The sequence below is a fragment of the Lissotriton vulgaris genome, chromosome 12 (assembly GCF_964263255.1).
Source record: "Lissotriton vulgaris chromosome 12, aLisVul1.2, whole genome shotgun sequence".
NCBI lineage: Eukaryota > Metazoa > Chordata > Amphibia > Caudata > Salamandridae > Lissotriton > Lissotriton vulgaris.
The window spans coordinates 266,722,105-266,742,439 of record NC_141700.1 but is presented as its reverse complement, the minus strand read 5'-3'; the positions used below and the strand labels follow the sequence as shown (position 1 = coordinate 266,742,439).

Genomic DNA, 20,335 nt, shown 5'->3' with positions numbered 1-20,335 from the left:
CCTCAAGAAGGCAGAAAGGGATCTCATCACAACAATGGCTATAAGAGCATGTTGCCAAACATTGATCTGCCACCAGAATCCGTACCCTACGTGGCTGTTCTCATAGGGGTTCCAGAGCTAGACAAGGGTCGGACTGAATCGTATATGGAACTAAAAAATAAAACGATTCATTGGTTGAACACAAATAGACCCCTCCCCTCTTATATGCACAGTCAAATCTTGCTTGCACGGAGAGTGAGATGGGTGGGTAGAAAAACGAAAGATATAGCAGGTGACTGTATAATTATTAATTTTCAAGATAATAGGGTCGCCAGTTACATTTGTGAAAGGTCTTCCCACTCTATGAGAACCAGTATCCGGGTCTTTGACCTCAACTATTTTTATACCACCCAATCGCATAAGGAAAGTCCTGACTTTCATGGAAAGATAAGTGATAGGGGTTCTCGCCTTGGTAATGTCAGCAATAGAATAGGCAATGAAGAGTTGGGATTTGTATTGAGTATCCTCCTCAGAAATAGATTCAGCACGTTAGACCTGGTGGATTGACTGACCACATATAGGACTACCCAGTATAATGATATTACCCTGGATGTGAGGTCTGAGGGTATGAAATCCCAGCCAGTCCGAAGTGATGTGGTAGGGCCCACGGATGATGACCGTGTAGAGGCAGGTCATCTGACAGTGGTTGCTAAATTAAATAGTCCTTTATCTAACCAGGGGGTTCTTACACTGGATTTACCTAGGCCTGGAGATGTATCTAGGCTTGGAGATAACAACTTTACCCCTTCTGTAGTCATAGATAGATGGGACCTGATGGTGACCCCAGAGAGTGAACAACCTTTAGGCAAAAGCCGTAATAAGAAAGGAGAACCCGAGAATGACCTGGAGAGACCAGGAACAGACACTAATAAATGCAGTAATTCCAAGGCCCTCACTGAAGACATCAGAAAAAAGCAACACTTTTAAGTTACTATCATGGAATGTTGCAGGGCTTGCATCCAAGGTGAGAGATCCCTTGTGGGCAATGTTCATCAAAGACTACACCATTATTTGTATACAAGAATCATGGGTAACTGAGGCATTACACATAGCTGGATATAGTACAGTTCACACTCCTGCTAGACCTAGCGTAATGGGGCGCAATAAAGGGGGATTATGCACCTACGCGTTTTAACCTCACGGGTGATCTGGTAGTGAAAATTGAGAATGAAACAGAATTCTATCAGATATTGTCCCAGGGGCAAGAAGGGAACATTTCTAATACATTTTTACAACAATATTTCTAAAACGGAGATCATTAAAGTATTAACAGAATTATGCCGAACCTTGAAATACATAGATCATCTGAGGGGTGATGTGCTTAATATGGCCTGGTAATTTTAATTGCCCACTTTGCCCATATAACCATCTGGGCCTTTGTGGAATGGGCAAAGATAAGGAAGATTTTTTAACACATTTCTCTCATACTACTGTGGGGGACATGTTAAATGATATAATTTTCCAATTTGATTTGGGTTTTGCTAATGACCTATGTATACCGACTGTATCATTTGAACCTACCTTTATAGGCAGGGGCTGTAATACAGTAATTGAATTTATCCTTATGTCAAAATGGTACTCTTCTAACGCCCACACAAATAAAACCGCTGAAATAGTAATGAGTGACCACCGCCCAATTTGCCTACTCTTTTCCCTTGCCGGGGGTAAATATACCTCCAAGGAAACACAAGCAATGTATAACCATAATATAAACCTTGTTAGGACAAATGGCTATGCTATAAACTGGGACAGAGTGAAACCCATGGCCTTCCTAGAAACTTTAGTAAAAAATAAATATGGGGATTTCGAGATATCTCTCGCAAACGGATGACAACGTACTAGTGTTTGAGGCTTTCCTCAGAATTACAGCGGAAATACAAGACCTTTTAACTAGCAGGCAGAAACAGGCCGCAAATAAGACACAGGGCTGGTTTGACAGGGATTGTAGCAAGGCCCGTGCTCACCTAATGAAGGTTTTAAAACAAGAAAATAGAAGCAAGGAAGAACTGAGGCTGGCCAGAATTGATTATCAACAAAAAATTAATAAGCGTAAGGCGCGGCTAAAAAAAGGAAGCATGGCAGGCGCTACACCAGGCCTGTATGACGAAGGATAACACGGGCTTCTGGAGGGCTGTTAATGCGCCCTTTTTTGTAGATAAGGACACTGATATTATTGACGTGGCAATCACTGAAGATAAATGGGTCAACTACTTCAAGGATCTTTATAAAGCTGATGTTTCACCTCAGAGTGAGGAAATTACCATTATGGAGGGAGATGAAAATGCTCACATTACACCATATCCAGGGAACATTAATATCTCCTATGAAGAAGATCTAACAGCAATTAATGAGAGTGCCCCAGGTAAGGCCCCGGGCCCGGATGGCGTGCCAGTAGACGTCTATAGGTCTAACACTGAGCTATCGGCACCGCTCTTAACCAAGGTATTGAACAGCTGTAATAGATATAGATTTATCCCTACATGGTCAGATTCTATTGTGATTCCCATTTTTAAAAAGGGTGACAGAAATTAACCGAACTGCTACTGTCCTATTTCCTTACTGGATTTGTTAATGAAAGTAGCGGGGAGGGTTATTTTAAATAAATTGCAATCTTGGGTGGAAGAGACAGGTTTACTTTCAAAATTCCAATGTGGCTTCAGGACAGGACTAGGAACTATTGAACAGGGATTAAACTTGGCTCTAATCATAGATAAATATGTAACAGCAAAAAGGGAAAAACTTTTTTTAACGTTTGTCGATTTAAGTTCAGCTTTCGACTGCTTAAGTCACGACAAACTATGGAGTACCCTGAGAGAGATGGGTGTTGATCCAAACCTGTTGTTATTCATTAAGGAGCTTTATACGTGAGCGGGGCGAGGGTCCAGTATGGGAAACGGGGAGAGTGTACAACGAAATTTAACAATAACAAAGGAGTGAGACAAGTTTGCATACTCGCCCCGTTCTTGTTCAACCTCTATATAAACAGTGTAGGCTCATTTCTGGCCTGGGATAGGCAGGACTACCCTATGATTGAGAATGAACCAGTCCCAATTTTATTATATGCGGATGACGCAGTCATCATGGCGCGGACACAGATAGGCCTGCAAAGAGCTGTTACTAGATTTGCAACATATATGATGGACAGAGGCCTGAAAATAAACAAAAGTAAAACCTTTACCATGTGCTGTGGGACGAAAAAAGGAAACACATGTAAATCTTTATTGATAACATGAAAATAGACACCAAAGACATTTTTTCATATTTAGGTATTAATTTTGATAAATCGGGCTTGTGGACATCGGCTGTAAATGTAAGAAAACAATGCTTTTCTAGAGCGATAGGCGCAGTACGGAATTTTTCAAATAAACTGGGCAGCCGACCAGTTCCGGTGATGGTGGATATTTATAAGTCCAAATGTGTATCCACCGCGACATACGGGGCAGGGCTTTGGGGAATAGCTAACAACCCAAAAATCCAGTGCTGCGTGAGCGAATTTTTGCGTTACCTGCTAGCTGTCCCAGGTTCAACTGCCACATTTGTATGTCATAAGGAATTGGGCCTGCCCTATATTTCAGATATTATTCAAATTAATCCCCTTCTTTTGTGGCATAAGGTGTGGTCCTCTGATGAGCCCAGTTTTAATAGAGATTTGATTAAGGACTGTCTCAAATTGGAAGGGGCATCTAGGATTTTATGGATTAAATACATAAAAGAACTGTTGCACGATATCGGCCAACCGGAATATTTTGATTCTCCAAACTGTCTAGAAAGTATATCGAGGAAGAATCTGAAACTAATATGCTTAAACTATTTAGAAAATAAGCGTTGGCCTGCTGAAAAAGAAAAGCCTTCAGTTATGGAGAATCATTTGATGTTGTGGTGTAATGGTATTCAGCCCTATTTGGTACAGGTTCAAGATTGCTCTACACATGCATGTTGCTAACTCGTTTCCGCGGTGGGTCCTTCTTTAGAATGATTACATTTCCAGAGGTAAATTCATGGTCCAAAAATATGTTACCATGCACCTGTGATGAGGTTTCTACCCAATCTATGTTACACTGTATTTTCTTCTGTAAATTCTATGATCTCCGCAGGAAGAGATTTTTAATACCAATTTTAAAGAAGTGGGAACTTCGACAATGTAGAACGGCAATTTTGAGGCTACAAATGTTAGAGAATGAATTGATTACATTTGCTGTATCGTCCTTTTTAAAAACTGTTATCAGATATAGGAATACAATGCACTAATTCTCTAGTCTTCACTAAATGCGTTCAACATTCTCGTGTAAATAATCTAGTCAGCTTCTTATTTTAATAATGTTTTCTGGTTTCAGAAGGATTTGGTAGAATATTGTTCATGTGAATATGTTTGGTATATTTTTATTCTATTTATTGTGCTTTTATGGTTTTTAAGAAACAAAATCGAATAAAGCTATTTTTGATTTGATTTGACCTCTGTGATGCTCTACAATGATGACAGAACTGTGGCATGCTAGAATTATTGTACACTTTGATAGATGAAGCAAAGCTTATAATTGTGTTTCGAGTCTCTAATTAGAAAGCATCATTAAGTGCAAGATTTCTTTCCATAATTAGAGTTCGTACCTAAGGCAAATAATTACAGTGTACACAACTAAGCCAATCCCAGTAAGTGTGCTATAATCGACCTAGCATAAATATCTATGTGAAGGAGACACCAGGTGTCTGCAGGTTCAGTGTTTGCGCATCTCATGGATGGATTCACAAGCATCCTCATGTTCCTTTAAAAGGCATTACACCACAAAGGCAGCAGCTGCTGCCACTCGTCACAGAACAGCTGGTAGTTGGAACATGTTTGTCACTGTCCCAAGTAAGCATATCACCTGCAGGATGCAGGACGAGCGTGTGAAAAAGTGCTGTGTTCTGAAACTGTCAAGTTGGGAGGGGACTCAGGAGCCAGCGCTGAGGCAGTTTGTAAACAAGCATTTGCAATGCAATAGGTCTCGCATTTACGAGAGTTTAAGCTATTGGTAATGCAATAGCTTAAACTCTAGCAAATGCACTCCAGACTGAAGGTGTGACAAACACAGCCCCAAGGCCCTGGTGCTCTCCGACGTGCACGTCCAGGCGGTACTTTCCCAGTCCCAGAGTTATGGACTCTGATGTCAAAGCCTCATCTTCTCATAGGGATCCGAGGGCCGCTAGGATTCCCTGGCAGAAATACAGGCTCTTTGCCTCATCAGCTTGGGCAAGGAAGGCAGGTGGTTACAGGCACACTCCCACCCCTAAAATTAGAGTGAGCCATGGCTGGGAACGCTGCCGAGCCCGCGGACAGGGAGTTTCTGTGTGGGCACTGCCAACCCAGCTGCTGTGAGGATGTGGGCGCATTTGTAGAGTGACGGGGGAGGGGCGGCGATCAGCTGTCGCACACACACCCAAGCCTGCCGATCACTGGGAGGGGAGCTTGCTGCACAAGCAGTGAAACCTGAACAGTGACAGGCCAGGGCACCAGAAGCAGATGAATGTGCGTGCTGCATAATAGATGACAGTTTGGTTGTAGTGGAGGTTTGAGGGACGTTGTAGGCGTGCTCACAACAAATACACGTGTTGCTCCCCAGTGATGAGCCAGAACATCACGTCAGCTGCACGGCTCAAACCAACAGGCAGTCCCTCCTCACGACTGCAACAGCCAAGCCGCGATGGGAGGGGTGATTCTCACGAGCCCTGAGACAGCAGCCACCGCCATCAGCTATTAACATTGTGTACGCGTGCACAACTCCTGTCCTCTATACGCGTGCATGCACAACTCCTGTCCTCTGCACCCGCGCGTGCACATGTCCTGTCTCCCTTCACCTACCAAACCGACATTGGGTCTCGCCAAGGCGAGCAGCGCATGTGCTGCATCGCTCGGCGATACCTAAAAAGGAAACCCCATGTCTGCAACCAATCATGGACTCAAAGTAAGGTTTGGGAGTTTGACGCACATTCCTAGAAAGAGGTCGTGCCAGACTGTGATTGACAGCCTCCAAGGAGCGCCTAGTCCTTAGCTGTATGCGTCCATGCTCTGATTGGTCGGCTCGTTGGAGCACCGTGCTGGTGAACCTCACACAGCCAGGAGTGCGTGCTGGAGTTGGTTTCGCCTATGATAATTGGTGCTCCACATTGAGGGAGATGAGGATGATGACGACGACCTTGCGCCTGATCCTTTGGCTCCTTCTGTTCCTGAGTCAGGACAGGCTGCAACAGGCTTCAGTCCGGCAAAATGTTCCGGTGATCATGGGGGCCCGGGGCAATATTGAATGTTGGCAAGATGGACAATTAATAAAAATAGAGGGGTGCGAGACAACAAATTGTTTGTGATTGCACACACAGTCGCATTTGTGAAGAGAATTTTATTCAGCCTGATATTTTTCATTATTAATAAATATCCACTGATGTGCAGCCTCACCATATTTATTCCATTTTCTGGAGCTAGATAGGTTAGTGAAGCTCTGTGAAAGTGTTTTGTTGCTAGTACTGTGTTCTCCCAGCTAAGTCCCCAATGATCGTGTGTAGTTCTTGAACCTTGCATGTCGTGCAATCTGATTCGTTTACAGGAATAGGTTTTGGGGACTGTCGCACTTATCAATGCGACAACCTTGTCTTAATTAGGGGGGAGCGGAAATCCTTGGAATTCAACAGAATTTTTATGCAACCCCTGAAATTCTGCATAGCACAACTCCACAAACTCCGCCCACTCCTTCTCATTTGCATTTGGAATGGGAGTTCAAGACCACTCTCGTCTGCATTGTATTGCAAAATGAGTCACACAGGAATTAATGGACCAGACGTGGGCCATACCAAATCAGAAGACACTTTTTGCTTCTTCTAACGCCTAGTCATGGCTGCTGCCAATATACAGTGAGGTGGATGGGGGTTCAGGGGGGTTTAGTAAGAACTTTTTTTCAAACACGTACCTGATGCTGCTGGATGCCTCATGCCTCGTTGCTCCATTGCTCTCCTACTCCCGGCAGTCCCTGGGAAACCATCAGACTCCACATCCAATCCAGACACTGCTCTCCTGCTATTACCAAGCATGAGAGCAGTGCTGGGTTGGCCTGAGTGGGCTGGTTTGAAGCTTGCTCAGCCACAGGGAGTCTGTGCCATTCCACCACCCGGCTGTGGAACACAGCCAGGTTGGAAAAACCTAAATGTGCATGTCAGTTTGGCTGTCCTAAGATGCCTGATCAGCCAAACAGTTATGCGTACTTGCAGTACCCACTACCTCTCCTCCCTGCCATGACCAGGCCCTCCCCTCACTACACATGCATGGCTCACACACTCTGCCAGTCACTTAAAAAACTAAAATGACAATAAAATTGTTTTATTATCATTTTATTTTTCAACTGCTGGCATTGAGCAGCGGGGCTACACTCCTCTGCCATTACGGAGGAGCTGCTGCTGCCTATGCCATACGGATTGATACTTCAACTCAATTTTTCTACATCAGGCAAAAACAAGCTTGAGACCAAGGATCACCAAAAGTGACCTCCAGGTCTCAACCATACATGGGCCATGTGGCAATAATGGTGAATTCTAATATTTGGTGCATAAATCAACTCAAATTGTATTATGTTCTGAAACTGTTTTTGAACAGCCCGTCATTCACCTGTGTCTTGGTCATTTAGTGCTCCTGAGTGTCTCAGTAGGCAAGGTCTTGTCTGCTGGTTGTGAGTCTTCCCAATGTCAGAGGCTCCATGGGTGCAGATGTCTAGTGTACCTTGTTTGAACATTCGTAACTGTGCTCAAAGAGTCCTTCTGATGCAGTCACATTTTGAGTGGTTTTTCTGCATCTCACGTTTTTCATTTTGTAGACTATCATCTGCTAGTTGTGTAATGCTCTGAAGGGACATTCAGGAAGGCGCATGGCCTCACCCGAGAATGGTATTCTGGCGCTCCAAGAAAACCAGTGGTTGTGAAGTTCCATATTTATACAATATGCTTGGTTGTTTAGAAAAAAGAGGAACATTTGAGTCTGGCTCCCCAGGGCCTGATAGTTGATTTTGCATTTAAATTTAAGGTTCTCAGCCCCAGCAAAGTGTTCAATAAAATTCACAACTTTGGGGAATGGATTAGAAGTCTCTGCTTTTGGTAATTTGAACTGCAAAATTCTCTCTTTGTGTGGGCATTTGGTCTGAGTCTTTTTAAGATTTATGAAGTCATATGTCTAGACACTCTGTCTGCAGAAATTATTAGTTTGCTTTGAGAGTATTGAGATAGAAAAGTTCTCCAAGTGATAATGGGCATGCAGCCCTGTCCTGAGTTCCCAACTGTACTGATGTCTTGAAGCCTAATGCTGATTTTTGATGTCCTAGGCAAACCCAGATCATGCACATGCGTCATGACTTAGGACTGTCTCATGGATTGCAGTCTTGCTGGACTGGGAAGGGCTAACTTCATAGTGGTGAAAGGCTATGGTCTTCATCAACAGTTAGGCAGCACAAGCACAGTGGTAGAAGCATACTGTGTAGTGATCAGTAGGAGGGAACAGATCCTTTTTAACCTGCGTCACTGGAGTGAGGCCTAAATGCTTGGTGAAGTGTGCCTGTAATGGTACATTGGTGGACTTTGGGGTGCCTAGACGAGCCTAGTGCAGACATGAGGCGGTAGCAGAATCTACCAAGGCAGAGTTGTGAATTGCTGCATTTCTATGAGCTGGATGGGACACCTTGATGGACGGAGAAAGAGTCTCTCCTGTACACTTCAAAGGGTGCTCTTTGATTCAGTGAGAAATCACAGTGAAAAGGGCTGGACACCTCTCATGAAGGAGATGGGGCTGATAAGGGGATCACAAAAAGTAGGGATGAGAGCCCAAGATCAACCGTTTGATACACATATCACTATGGCTGGCATCCAGGTGTGAACTCTAGTCCCTTCCATAGCCTATGCTGTGGTAGTATTCGCTTCAGAGTCTCTCTTGCTGTGGCAGACGGCTTTGAAGTGGAAGAGGGGAAGGAGAAGTATGTACTTCAAAAGAAGTAGAATGTCAACATAACATTTCAGACCCAAACTCTAATTCACATTTGGTGCCCTGAAATGGACTATCTGTATGGCACTATTGCAGCGACCCGCGTATGCCAGAATTGGCTGCCATTGAAGAGACTGCCTGCTGAGAAGGGTCGATGCCTGTGCAGGACTGTAGTACCCATGTGCCTGGAGGGGCCACTGTGGTGTAGGTTGCTGTGCAGTAATGGCCAGCACCATGAGTGGCAGTGGTGTGGGAACCCTGTACGGAGGAGGGGGCGCCGGAAATAATTGTGCTTTGCAGATTTGACTGGAGCCCGAGGACTATGAACTGTGCTGACACATGGGTCACGAGGAACAACCCAGACTGCAACTGATTCGAGCCCGTGGACAGTGTGAGGACATCATGGATGCATTGTCTCATCACTAGGATCGAGATCAGGATCATCGAATTCACCCCCACCATCCTCTTTTGGGGAACACAGAAATGTCCCTTGCGGGAGGAGTGTGGAAACACTTTTGATCATTGCTGGAAGAGACATCCTAGGTTCAGAAGAGAGCCTGTGTCTACTGAATGCTGCTGTGCCTCCCACATGCAGCTGACTTACTGGCAGGATCGGACCTGTGAGAGTGCCCATGGACAGGGCACCCTCAAATGCACTGAACGCTTTCTCTCGGCCAGAGTGGGTAAGACTGAGTATGGGCCTACCGGCCAAAGGGGACTCTCTGCGGTGCCAAGACCCTTTTGACTACTTTCTGAGAGTAGGTGTGGATTCTTGAGTTGAGACCCGCTAGTGAGCCTTCCCTGAAAGGGGGTGCCGTTGAATGGGGAGTAGCTTGATCGCATTGTAAGGAGCAGGTGGAACAGGGATTTTCCTTTGAAACACTAGAGCCCTGACCTCAAGAAGGAATGTGTTGTCTATAAATGCTGTGACCTTCCTTTGCATGAGTAGAGTTGGAAACAATTATTTTTATGATAAACCTAAGTATGTGACTGAACATTGATTTATTGCTACTGCTGCACAGTGTTTGAGTTATGAGTTGTGTTCACTGATCTATAGTCACACATAGCCACTGAGGGAGCCTCAGACTGCTCGTTCAAGTCTACCACTAACAGTCAAGTGCAGAAGGGGTACTTGCCCCAGTTGCTAAGGGCTCCTGGTAGGACATCAGGAGTAAAAGGCCTCAACCCCCACAGTTGGGCCCAGTAACCTCTGCAAGTCCCATGGCCCTCTGAAAGGGGTTCTGACAGAGAGCAATAGCCATAATGTCCAGTTGGATTTTCACAGATGTGTTGGGTGCATTTTTGAGGTCAAGCTTCAAACGGGAAACATCCTTTACAACGCAACTTTTACCACGCAGTGCTTTTACATCACAACTTTTACAACGCAAACCATTACAACGCATTGTGCTGGGGGGCGGGGGGGCGCTCAAGGATAGGGAATAGATTTAATTTACTATCCAACACCTTCCCTACTATCCACGGGGACTAGAGTTGGAACAGTAAATTAAACTATTCACGATCCAGCACCCCTCAACACTATGCGTTGTAAAGGCATGCGTTGTAAAAGTTGCGATGTAAAAGCATGCGTGGTAAAAGCATCCGTTGTGATGTCATACATCCGCTTCAAACTAGTCTTTCGTGCACTAGTTTAGATCCAGGAGACATGTTTTCAAATTGTATTTGCCTCACATGTTCTGTGGTGTGATTTTGGGAAAATCCCTTTTCCTGATTTTTACGTACTCCAGTTACCTGTAGCTGTCTCTAAATTACATTTCTAATTGTTTAGCCGAAATCAAGATAATACTGTAGAATTGATGTCTGATTTGCTGCTTCTCTAATTGAATAACAAAGTGATTTGCCAGCTCAGATCTGGCAGTAAATAATGACGCTTGCAGTGGTACCAGTTATCACATTGGTCATTACAAATATACCTGACGTTTTTTGTTTCATCCTCAAGGTCCATCTAAATGTAATTCCTGTGGCAAATGATTCCCCATTTTCTATGCAACTATTACCCTAGTGCAGGGTAAAAAAGCTGGCCTGTAGCAAATCCCTGAATGATTCCTATCAATTAGGGATCTAGAAAACAGATATTTTGCTGACCAATCAAAGTCCACTAATCTACCTCAAGGGTCTACGGTCGATCACCTGCACTGTGATGCAACCTGTATCCAGGGTGATGTATAGCTGGGGCCAAGTTTATAGGTTCAGAAGGTGCTCCCTCTATGGTTACAACTGTGCCGAGATGATCATGGTAAAAAGTCAGCTTTTTAGTCCCATTTGTTTATATGGTTGAATGAGTGAGCGAGGTTCCAGCAGCTTAGTTCATATGTAGGGTCTAAATCCAGCCGGCAACTTATTTTCTTTTTATTGTTTTGGGAGTGCCCACTGGGTTTAGGTACACCGTGCTGTTGGGCAAAGTTTGGTTAACTTTCATTTGCCTCAGTGAACCGAAGTTTTACACGTGAAGTTCACGTCACCCATGATCACTAATCCCACGAGATCTCACTAGCTGCAAACAGAAAATCCAAAGAAAAACCACTGCAACTGCTACTATCACTGGAAAGAGGTGTAGGGAGGGGAAGCAGCCAGGTGCCTGAAGGGGCTTGGGGTCAAGTGATGGCCTCAGGCAGGATGGGTGATGTTGGAACTGCAGGAAAAGAGTGAGAGAGATCATCTGCCCTTGACGAAAAGAACCGTTGATGAGGGACTGCTACTGAGCAGCTGTCTTGCTAGGTAGGGGTGAGCACCTAAGTGGTAAACTGCCATGTTGCCTGGGCTCGGCTCTGCACGTTTCAAAGAGGATCCTTGGCGGTATTAGCTGTCGAGGTAGAGCGCTTTACCTGGTGCACGGTTAATGCTTGAGAAGTAAGTTTCTACTGTATACATCGTGTGTTGTGCCTACGAGGTTGGGATCTAGAGTAATAATATCAAAAGTCACTACATGAGGCACCTTTAAGTAATTCCGAATTCTGACTCAAGAGGCATATGTTACTTTAAAAATAATACTCTAAGAGCGTATGTAAGGATCTGTAACATTTATAATCCTATTTTGATGAACTATAGGTATAAGATGGGAATAAAAAGTAGATTTCTAAATTGGATGAGCAATTTTGATGCATACATTTGAAAAGTATATATTTTATTAGTGAGCAACTAAGACATATTGATACGGATGTACATTAAATGGAATTTTTCCAGTGCGACTTTTAAAGTTAAAAGCCATTATCTTATATATATAATATATATATATATATATATATATATATATATATATATATATATATATATATATATATATATATATATATATATATATACCTAAAGTCTTTAATTTCAGTCGTTGTAGTCAAATGTCTTGACTACAACCTGTAATAGGTACACTGAGAATGGTAAACTGACTTCTGTAGGATGTGTTTTCTGGAAAAGAGTGCTTTCCTATTCTGGTTCATGGCTAATAGCCTTAACGCTAATATTTAGATCACATATCCAGAGTGCATGGAACAGTGTGAAAGAGGGATTGAACGCTCTCTAATACTTTGGCATTTACTCTCCCATTTTTCTTTTCCAGTTTGTGGGAGTATGGACATCCGCAACGAGGTCTCCCAACTGCGGAAACTAGAGAACTGCAGCATCATCGAGGGCAGCCTGCAGATCCTTCTAATGTTCAGTAGCAAATGCGAGGATTTCCACGGCCTTAGCTTCCCCAAGCTGACTATGATCACAGAGTACCTGCTCCTCTTCCGGGTGTACGGCTTGGAGAGCCTTCGGGATTTGTTCCCTAACTTGTCTGTCATCCGGGGAACGGAGCTCTTTTTCAACTATGCACTGGTTATCTACGAGATGCCCCATTTGCGAGACATTGGCTTGCACAGCCTCACCAACATCCTTCGGGGAGCCATCCGGATAGAAAGGAACCAGGAGCTGTGCTACATGTCCACCATTGACTGGATGTTGGTGCTGGAGTCCATTGAGAACAACTACATTGTGGGCAATAAGCCGGTCGAAGAGTGTGCCGATGTGTGTCCTGGGATCCTGGATGTGGAAAAGCCTTGTGTGAAGACCCAGATCAATGGCCTCACGGAATATCGCTGCTGGACATCGATCTACTGCCAGAAGGGTAAGAGAGGCAGATCTTTTCAAGTATGCTCATACCATCTACATGTCCCTCAACTTAAACAATGCTCCTTTATCAAAGTGTACTTGTGTGTGCTTCTCTCACATTTAGATATTTTGTCCACTGATGGCTTCAGGTTGATTAATGCTCACCCAATTTAAAGACCAGGATCTTTCTTTTAAATGCATCCTCACCGCCTATTTCATAACCTCATCATTACTCTACTGTGTGTATGGTTCGACCAGACTAATTATCGCCGAGCTAAACAGCTTGGTGTAAGTTAAGATGGGTGCCTTAAATTTCCCACATTTCCCCCAATACTGCAGAAATGTATTATTTATACGTGGGTCTCTGGGGCCAGGTGCTCAAGCTCACATATTTTACAGTAGCTTATAGCCCTGGGCTGCTACATTGACCTGATGTTCAGACTCCCTCACAAGCCATTGTCCCCCCCCTTCCATTTAATTGATTACAAGGCCCAACTCTGGTGCTTCTGAAGCAGTTTATTGCAGGACAAAGCATTTGCCGTACTTCACAGGTACGGGTAACGGGCTAGTTGTGTTGCTGAGTGATGGTCTTTAGGCTAGAGTCACAAGCTCTCCCTCCTGAGGGCTTTTGGGGAAAATTTAGACATTCAGGTAAGAAGGATATTTCTCTCTTTTTTTCACTCCTTTCTTTCTCAAACCCTTTCCCTCCCTCTCTGTCTTTCGGAGACATAGAGATAGGAAAATAGATATAGGAAAGAGATGAACATAAATATGCGTTAGGGTGTTTTATTGCACAAAATAAAACTGCGCAAACACATATTGCACAGGAACCCCATGCAAAATAAAATGGAAACAAATCGCAGGTGCCTTGTGAAATAAAGAAAATATTTATTGGGTCTCTGTGAAAATTTGATTTTCTCATCATAACAACAGCCCCAATCCTCTCTGTGCAGCTTTACTGTTGTACATTGTTTATATAACATTCTATTCATGAAAGGTTACCAAAATCTGTACGTTTTTCTTCAAATCGCTGTCCTTTGTTGTCTGCACCACCAAGAACAGCTACTAAAATCTTTCCCTTCTACACACAGAATGTGTTTCAAATAGAGTGAAATATGTTTTCTGGACTACTACATACTTTACTAAATAATTGTTTACGCAACTACAGTTAACCATTTTCTACAGGCTAGTATTTCACCTAATGTTTTAAATAAACATTCCCTGTTTAAAAAAAAACAATTTTTTAAGCTAAAATTCCTAAAGTAAACGTAATATGAAAATATATAATAAATATGTAATATGCTCTTATAGGGCCATCTTATGTAAGTAAAGACATTTACAAGCACCTCTGTCTATATTTATTGTTTGATTAATTAAAATCCTTACAATACATGGATATAGCAGTATCATTTAATATTTAGCTTTAGAAAACTCTGTCCGTAAGATAATGGTACGAGCATGTGTGCAACATTTCTATAAGCAGCTATTGTGTGCAAAATCATTTTTTGTGTGTTCCATATTGTATAACAAATATAAACCCAGAAAGTGCAAAACGCATTTCAACGGACAGGTAAACTAGACATTGCTTAGCAGCAGGATTAAAACCAGTGACCCAACACATTGTTCGTGTTTACAGGTCATTTAGTCGAATTAGTTCATAGTTCAAAGCTTTAAGTCCACTAAATTGTAACCAGACGTTGCTTAGCAGCAAAATATAAACACACGGCCAACAGAATGCGTCAAGGTTCTAAAAGGCAAACCATGAATTGATACATACCAGTCAGGACCACTGAGCATGTCAACCATCCCAGATCTTAAGTGAGACAGTTGATGGCGGATTCTGGAGCTGTGTTAAAGGTTATGCAGTGGATTAATTCTGCCAGGCCAATCCTTTACAGCCCGTGGGTAACAAGGTTGAGAAAATACGCTACAGTACATACTGTTAAAAGATTTTTTACTATTCAACCAGTGAATAACACGGAGATCCGACTGAAAATGCAATGATTTATAATACCTGAGATTTCATTAATTGAGCGTATCGACTATTAAGGAGTAAACAACAAGTCATCCGGTAGAAAGGGGTGGAACACTATATAACAAAATAAAACTCTATATAACAACTTCCTAAATATGTGATTTATTAATTGGGCATAACATAGGGCCGATGCACTATGGGAATATTTCTTTCTTTGACAGTTAACACACTAATTGCTCCTTTCAATAACATAAGCTGAAGCCATATTTCGTGGCCACCTGTATTGAATGGATTTGTTTGTCAAGCCTGGGCCTGAAGAGGAAACTTGTGCTGCTGCTCAGACCACACAGGTCTGGCAAAACGCAGGTCTTCTTTTCAGGCCTGCCCACTGTGCTGTGTTTGTGGGGACGGGTTTGGGCTGGTCTAATGGTGGAACGACGCGTAATAGTGTGGGGATTTCTGAACACGTTTAAAAGTCCTTTATGGTTAGGCCACTGCATTTCGCCACCACTCAGTCAAACGTGTCTGGCATTTGAGAAGAACATTTCGCATCCTATCCAAATTTTGATTTTTAGTAGCTACAAGATTCACGCTGGCGCCATGTCTTTATTCTGCATAATATTCTACTATCTGCTTCTCAGTTTCTGGTTTATATTCTGACGTTCTTTTCATAAATAAGTTCTCCCTCCAGGTGATTTTTAAGGAAAAATACAGCATTCCAATTAAATGTACTTGGTGCCTAAATATTCCATGGCCTTTCACTGGTTTACTTCGTAATGGTAACTGGACTGTGGGTTCATACAGGTTCATGTTCAAAGGAGATCGGTACATTTGTGAAGAAGGTGAGTTCCATGTTCTAGACATGGGGGTGGGGAGAGAAATTGTTTGCAGGTCAATCATTTCAGTTTCAATTCACTAAGATTTTTAAGGATCAAAGACTACCAAATAGGATGTTGATTTACTACAAAACCAAGAATAACCGAACGTACAGGCCCCTCACAATGAGGGTGTAAAAATACATTGGAACTAATACAAAGCCAAATCTATGGATGAAGTTAAGGTGGTGCAACATGCACAAAATTATTAGTTCAGGATACAAAAGATTACGGAACAGACGTCCACGTTATCCTTCATCAAAAGTTTGTGGATATAAAGCATTACTCTGTCCCTACACTAGCACTAATGTGACATCCATACATAGCATTTCCCAGGCAAGATCAGTTAAAATGTCAGCGTGTGACGCCTTCCTAAGACGTCTCCCCCTATTAGTTGAGTCAAGCAGTATAAAGCTGCTACAGAGACAGACCGACCGAGACAGAGCTCGTTCTAACATGCTCTCTCTCAAGGCGAGGTAGAAGTCCCCCAGACACTTTTCTTAGTAACAATACATCAAAACCACAGGTAGCATCCCAGGATCCTTTGCGGATCGCGTCATCCAGTTATGCCACCTCCCATAGGTAATTTTCCAGTAGGCAGCAATGCTCCTGAGCTTGGTGAGATGACCATGATTCCCAGGCTCCCTTCAATGAGAAAGTACAACAGTTTACACGATTAGTGTCAATGCTCAATTTATCCCCTTCTCTCCATGTCTAACTCCTAAAACAAAGACATTATTCTAACTAACAAGGATGATTCTTCTACCTGCAACAGAAACGCGAGAAAGAACAAATCCAAAATGCACATGAAATTCAACTATTCGATCTAATGAGAGAGTTTCCATGGAAAATAGATTTCAGGCCTACAGTATTCGGCCAACATAAGAAAATGGCACACAGGCTTTATGAGATTTCATATAAAATGAACACTCTTTACTGAGCAATTCTAAATTAACACGTTACAAAGCAAATCAAATACATGAATGGTTGCCAGAGGTATGCACAAATTCTTCACGTAATAGTTTCAGCTAATTACATATAGTTTTAATGTTAATTTCTTGACATTTACATTGAAATGTCCCTAATACACCATAATTCATATTGTTTCAGTTCACGTTCTATTGTCTTGTGTTAAAACAAGAAAAAAATATGTGCGGGTGCAGACTACTGTTGATTATAAACCAACCCTAGAAATAAAAATGAATTTTGAGCTACATCAGTCCCCCCTTTGTGACATGTCAAGACACCCATCACAACTGCCTGTAGGGAGGACAGATCTAAATAGATGTCATAGCCAACCTTCCCTGTTGAAACTTCTCCAAACGCTTAAGATTCTCATAGTGACTGTCCTGCAGTCTCTCCATTGTCCTTTCCCTCTCTGTAATGGAATTCTCTGCTTGTCTAGCCTGATACCAGTAGTAGGCGTACACTGTTCCCAACAACAAAATGACACATACCACGACTTGGTTTAAAGATATAACCAAGGATTCCTTTCCCAAGACTCGCAAACCACCTTCCAACCTTTCCAAAAACCTTTCTAAAACCTTATCCCAAACTCTCTCAGCTGCCAAATCATGCATCTCATTATGTATCTCAGTGATGCTGCTAATATACTTCCTCAAATACTTACGGTGGTCTTGGATATAAGTGCAACAATGTTGGAACTTCAACATTTTACAGAATCCGCCCTCTTTTGCTAATAACACATCTAAAGCAAGACTGTTTTGTATCACCAAAGCTCTTATTAAAACCATCGGTCCATATACGAGCAACAACAATTGAGCTGTATTGACTGGCAACTTATCTACTATAGTTAACAACCTTCTAATCTTGACATCATTTAAGACCACTCCCAAACTAGGTATATTGCTCCAAACACATCTCCTACAATCTCCCCTACACTCCTTCCATGTTTCTCTCTATGTGCTGGTTTCCCTTCTAAACTCTTCAAATCTTCTATGTGGTATATATTTTGGAATACAACAGCCACATAACTAGTACCATACCAATTGTTCAGCAGTCGGACATATGCATTTCTACTGTATACATTTGGGGCCAATTGTGCTGCTTCTTGCAAGAACTTCTTTGAAGAAGGATCATTCAGAAATGTGTGTTCACATGCACTTTGTCCCACAAAAATTGTATCATAACGTGTATGTGCTCGTTGAATGCAAAGTTTGCCTTGTTGTTCCCAATCTAGAGCTACTGGACCATAGCTTCCCTTAGCCCTGAGCTAATTCTTCCTTGGTCCATTTGAAAACACCCTCTTTACTATAAAGTTGAATAGTCAATCCCCTATGTCTACCTTCTACTTGATCTACAAACGTTTTCTCTATCTTTGTTAATGTACAGGTTCAATTCTGTCTATGTGCATTAACCAAGTCTAATGTAATTGTAGGTACAAAATACTTTTTCCTTCTTTCTTCCTGCTTATAGTAATCTTATTTGCTCATATGTTTGTAAGCTGTAACTTCTGAAAGCACCAAATCATAATCTGAGAAATAGTCCTTGTAATGACCCTTTCCATGAAACATACTGAGAAGTAAACTGCAACTAATACCATGCGTCAAAGGAAGGTGATGGTATCTGATGCCCTCCTCAACAGAGGCAGGCAATTGCATGCACACTTAACAGTCTCTCACATCCATAGTGTCAGCATACTCATTCAGCAATTTTGCATAAGCATTCAGTGTATAATCACCTTTAGACAAGTCTACATGGAGCAAGCGATTAATTTGCTCTATTAAAACACTATTCAATCCTAATCTGTCCTCTTTGGTGCTAGTTGGTAGGTGTTGATGTCCCATGTACTCCCGATCTCTTAACCTCTGCTTCATGTGAACTTATAGTGAACATAATGATGACTTCAGCTATTACTATATTTACTCCTACAATAAATGTGCCTATTATACACTTGTGCCAATGGTTCGGATTTCCAGACTCCATTTTCATATTGGTTCAGATTGTGTCTGTAAGAGGATTAATGTAATGTCTCCTTTCTCCACATCTTACTGTTGTGCAACAAAGTCTTGAACAGTCTCTTAAAATCTTGGAAACATTTATCAGTCTCTGGCACAATATTAACACAACTGGGAAGTCTTCCCTAGCCCTCTTTCTTCATCTATGGAAAAGTCCCTATTTTTATTCTTCTTCCACTCAGGCTTGGGTTATCATCTTAAGCAAAAGGATTTTTATTTACGGTTCAAAGTTCAATTTACAACCCTTATTAAATCAGAGCCAACTTCGTTGATGACTCGCTGCAAACATTCAATGCTGGAATCTCCTGAGGCGATGGCTGATTTTCAAAGGTTTGGAAATGTGAGATCTTCTAAAATCAAACTCCATAAGCTACTCAGTCTTGGTGGATATGATACAGTTAATACCAAAACACCATTTGCCTCTGATCCAGGAACTCTCAACTCAACCTCAATTTTCCATTGTGAGTCAAGACAGTTCTTCCTTACATTTTTGTGGACCAGGACCCAGTCTCCCAGGTCCAAGTCATGGTAGAGGTCCTTCAAAGTCGTTGCAGCTTCAACCTGGTGAGACACAGAACAAACCACATCAGCTAATCCTTTGCAGTAATCAAAAACCAAATCATATGTGATGTTACTTAATGTTGTGGATGGCTCTGCAGGTAAACGCATTGCTCTCCCCATGATGATCTTGTGTGGGGATAGCCCAGTACTCCTGTTTGGAATGCTGCGCAAGCGCATCAAGACCAAAGGAAACACATCAGGCCATTTAAAAGACGTCAAGGCAAAAACCTTTGCTATTCTCATCTTTAAAGTCTCGTTAATCTGCTCCACTATTCCTGATGCTTCTGGCTTGTAACTACAGTGCATTCTCTGATCAACGTTTAAAGCAGTGCACAACAGCTTAATGATTTCATTATGGAAATGTGTCCCTCTATCCAACCCCAATGTATTTGGAAACCCAAAGCGCAGGGTAAGCTCCCTCAACAATAACTTTGCTACTGTGAGGCTATCACAACTTTAGTCGGATAAGCTTCCACTAACCATGAAAAGATGCACACAACAATCAGAATGTATCTCAAGCCATTCCACACAGGCATCTTGACAAAGTCCAACTGTATTTGATTGAAAGGACCCTAGACCATCCAATGTGACTCATATCAACCACAGTTTTCTTTCCAGCATTCATCTGGTGACACGTAACACATTGTTGACACACCATCAGCAATCACACGGAATCTATAGTTGAAGCACGTTTGCCAGAAAAAACACCATTGCATCTCTCCCTATGTGAGTGGTCCATGAATCTGTCTCACCATAGGACTCAGCAAGCAATCTGACAACACTACTCTACCATCAGTTGAAACCCAAATGTCATCTT

At 42.4% G+C, this 20,335-nt stretch overlaps 1 protein-coding gene across 1 annotated transcript in view; it reads left to right on the top strand.

Moving 5' to 3' along the window:
* INSRR (insulin receptor related receptor) overlaps window positions 1–20,335 on the top strand; it is a 736,218-nt gene that overhangs the window by 200,819 nt on the left and 515,064 nt on the right. The window contains exon 2 of the mRNA XM_086945015.1: window positions 12,597–13,145. Within this exon, the coding sequence (XP_086801141.1) occupies window positions 12,597–13,145 (549 nt within the window). The remainder of the gene's footprint in view (window positions 1–12,596; window positions 13,146–20,335) is intronic.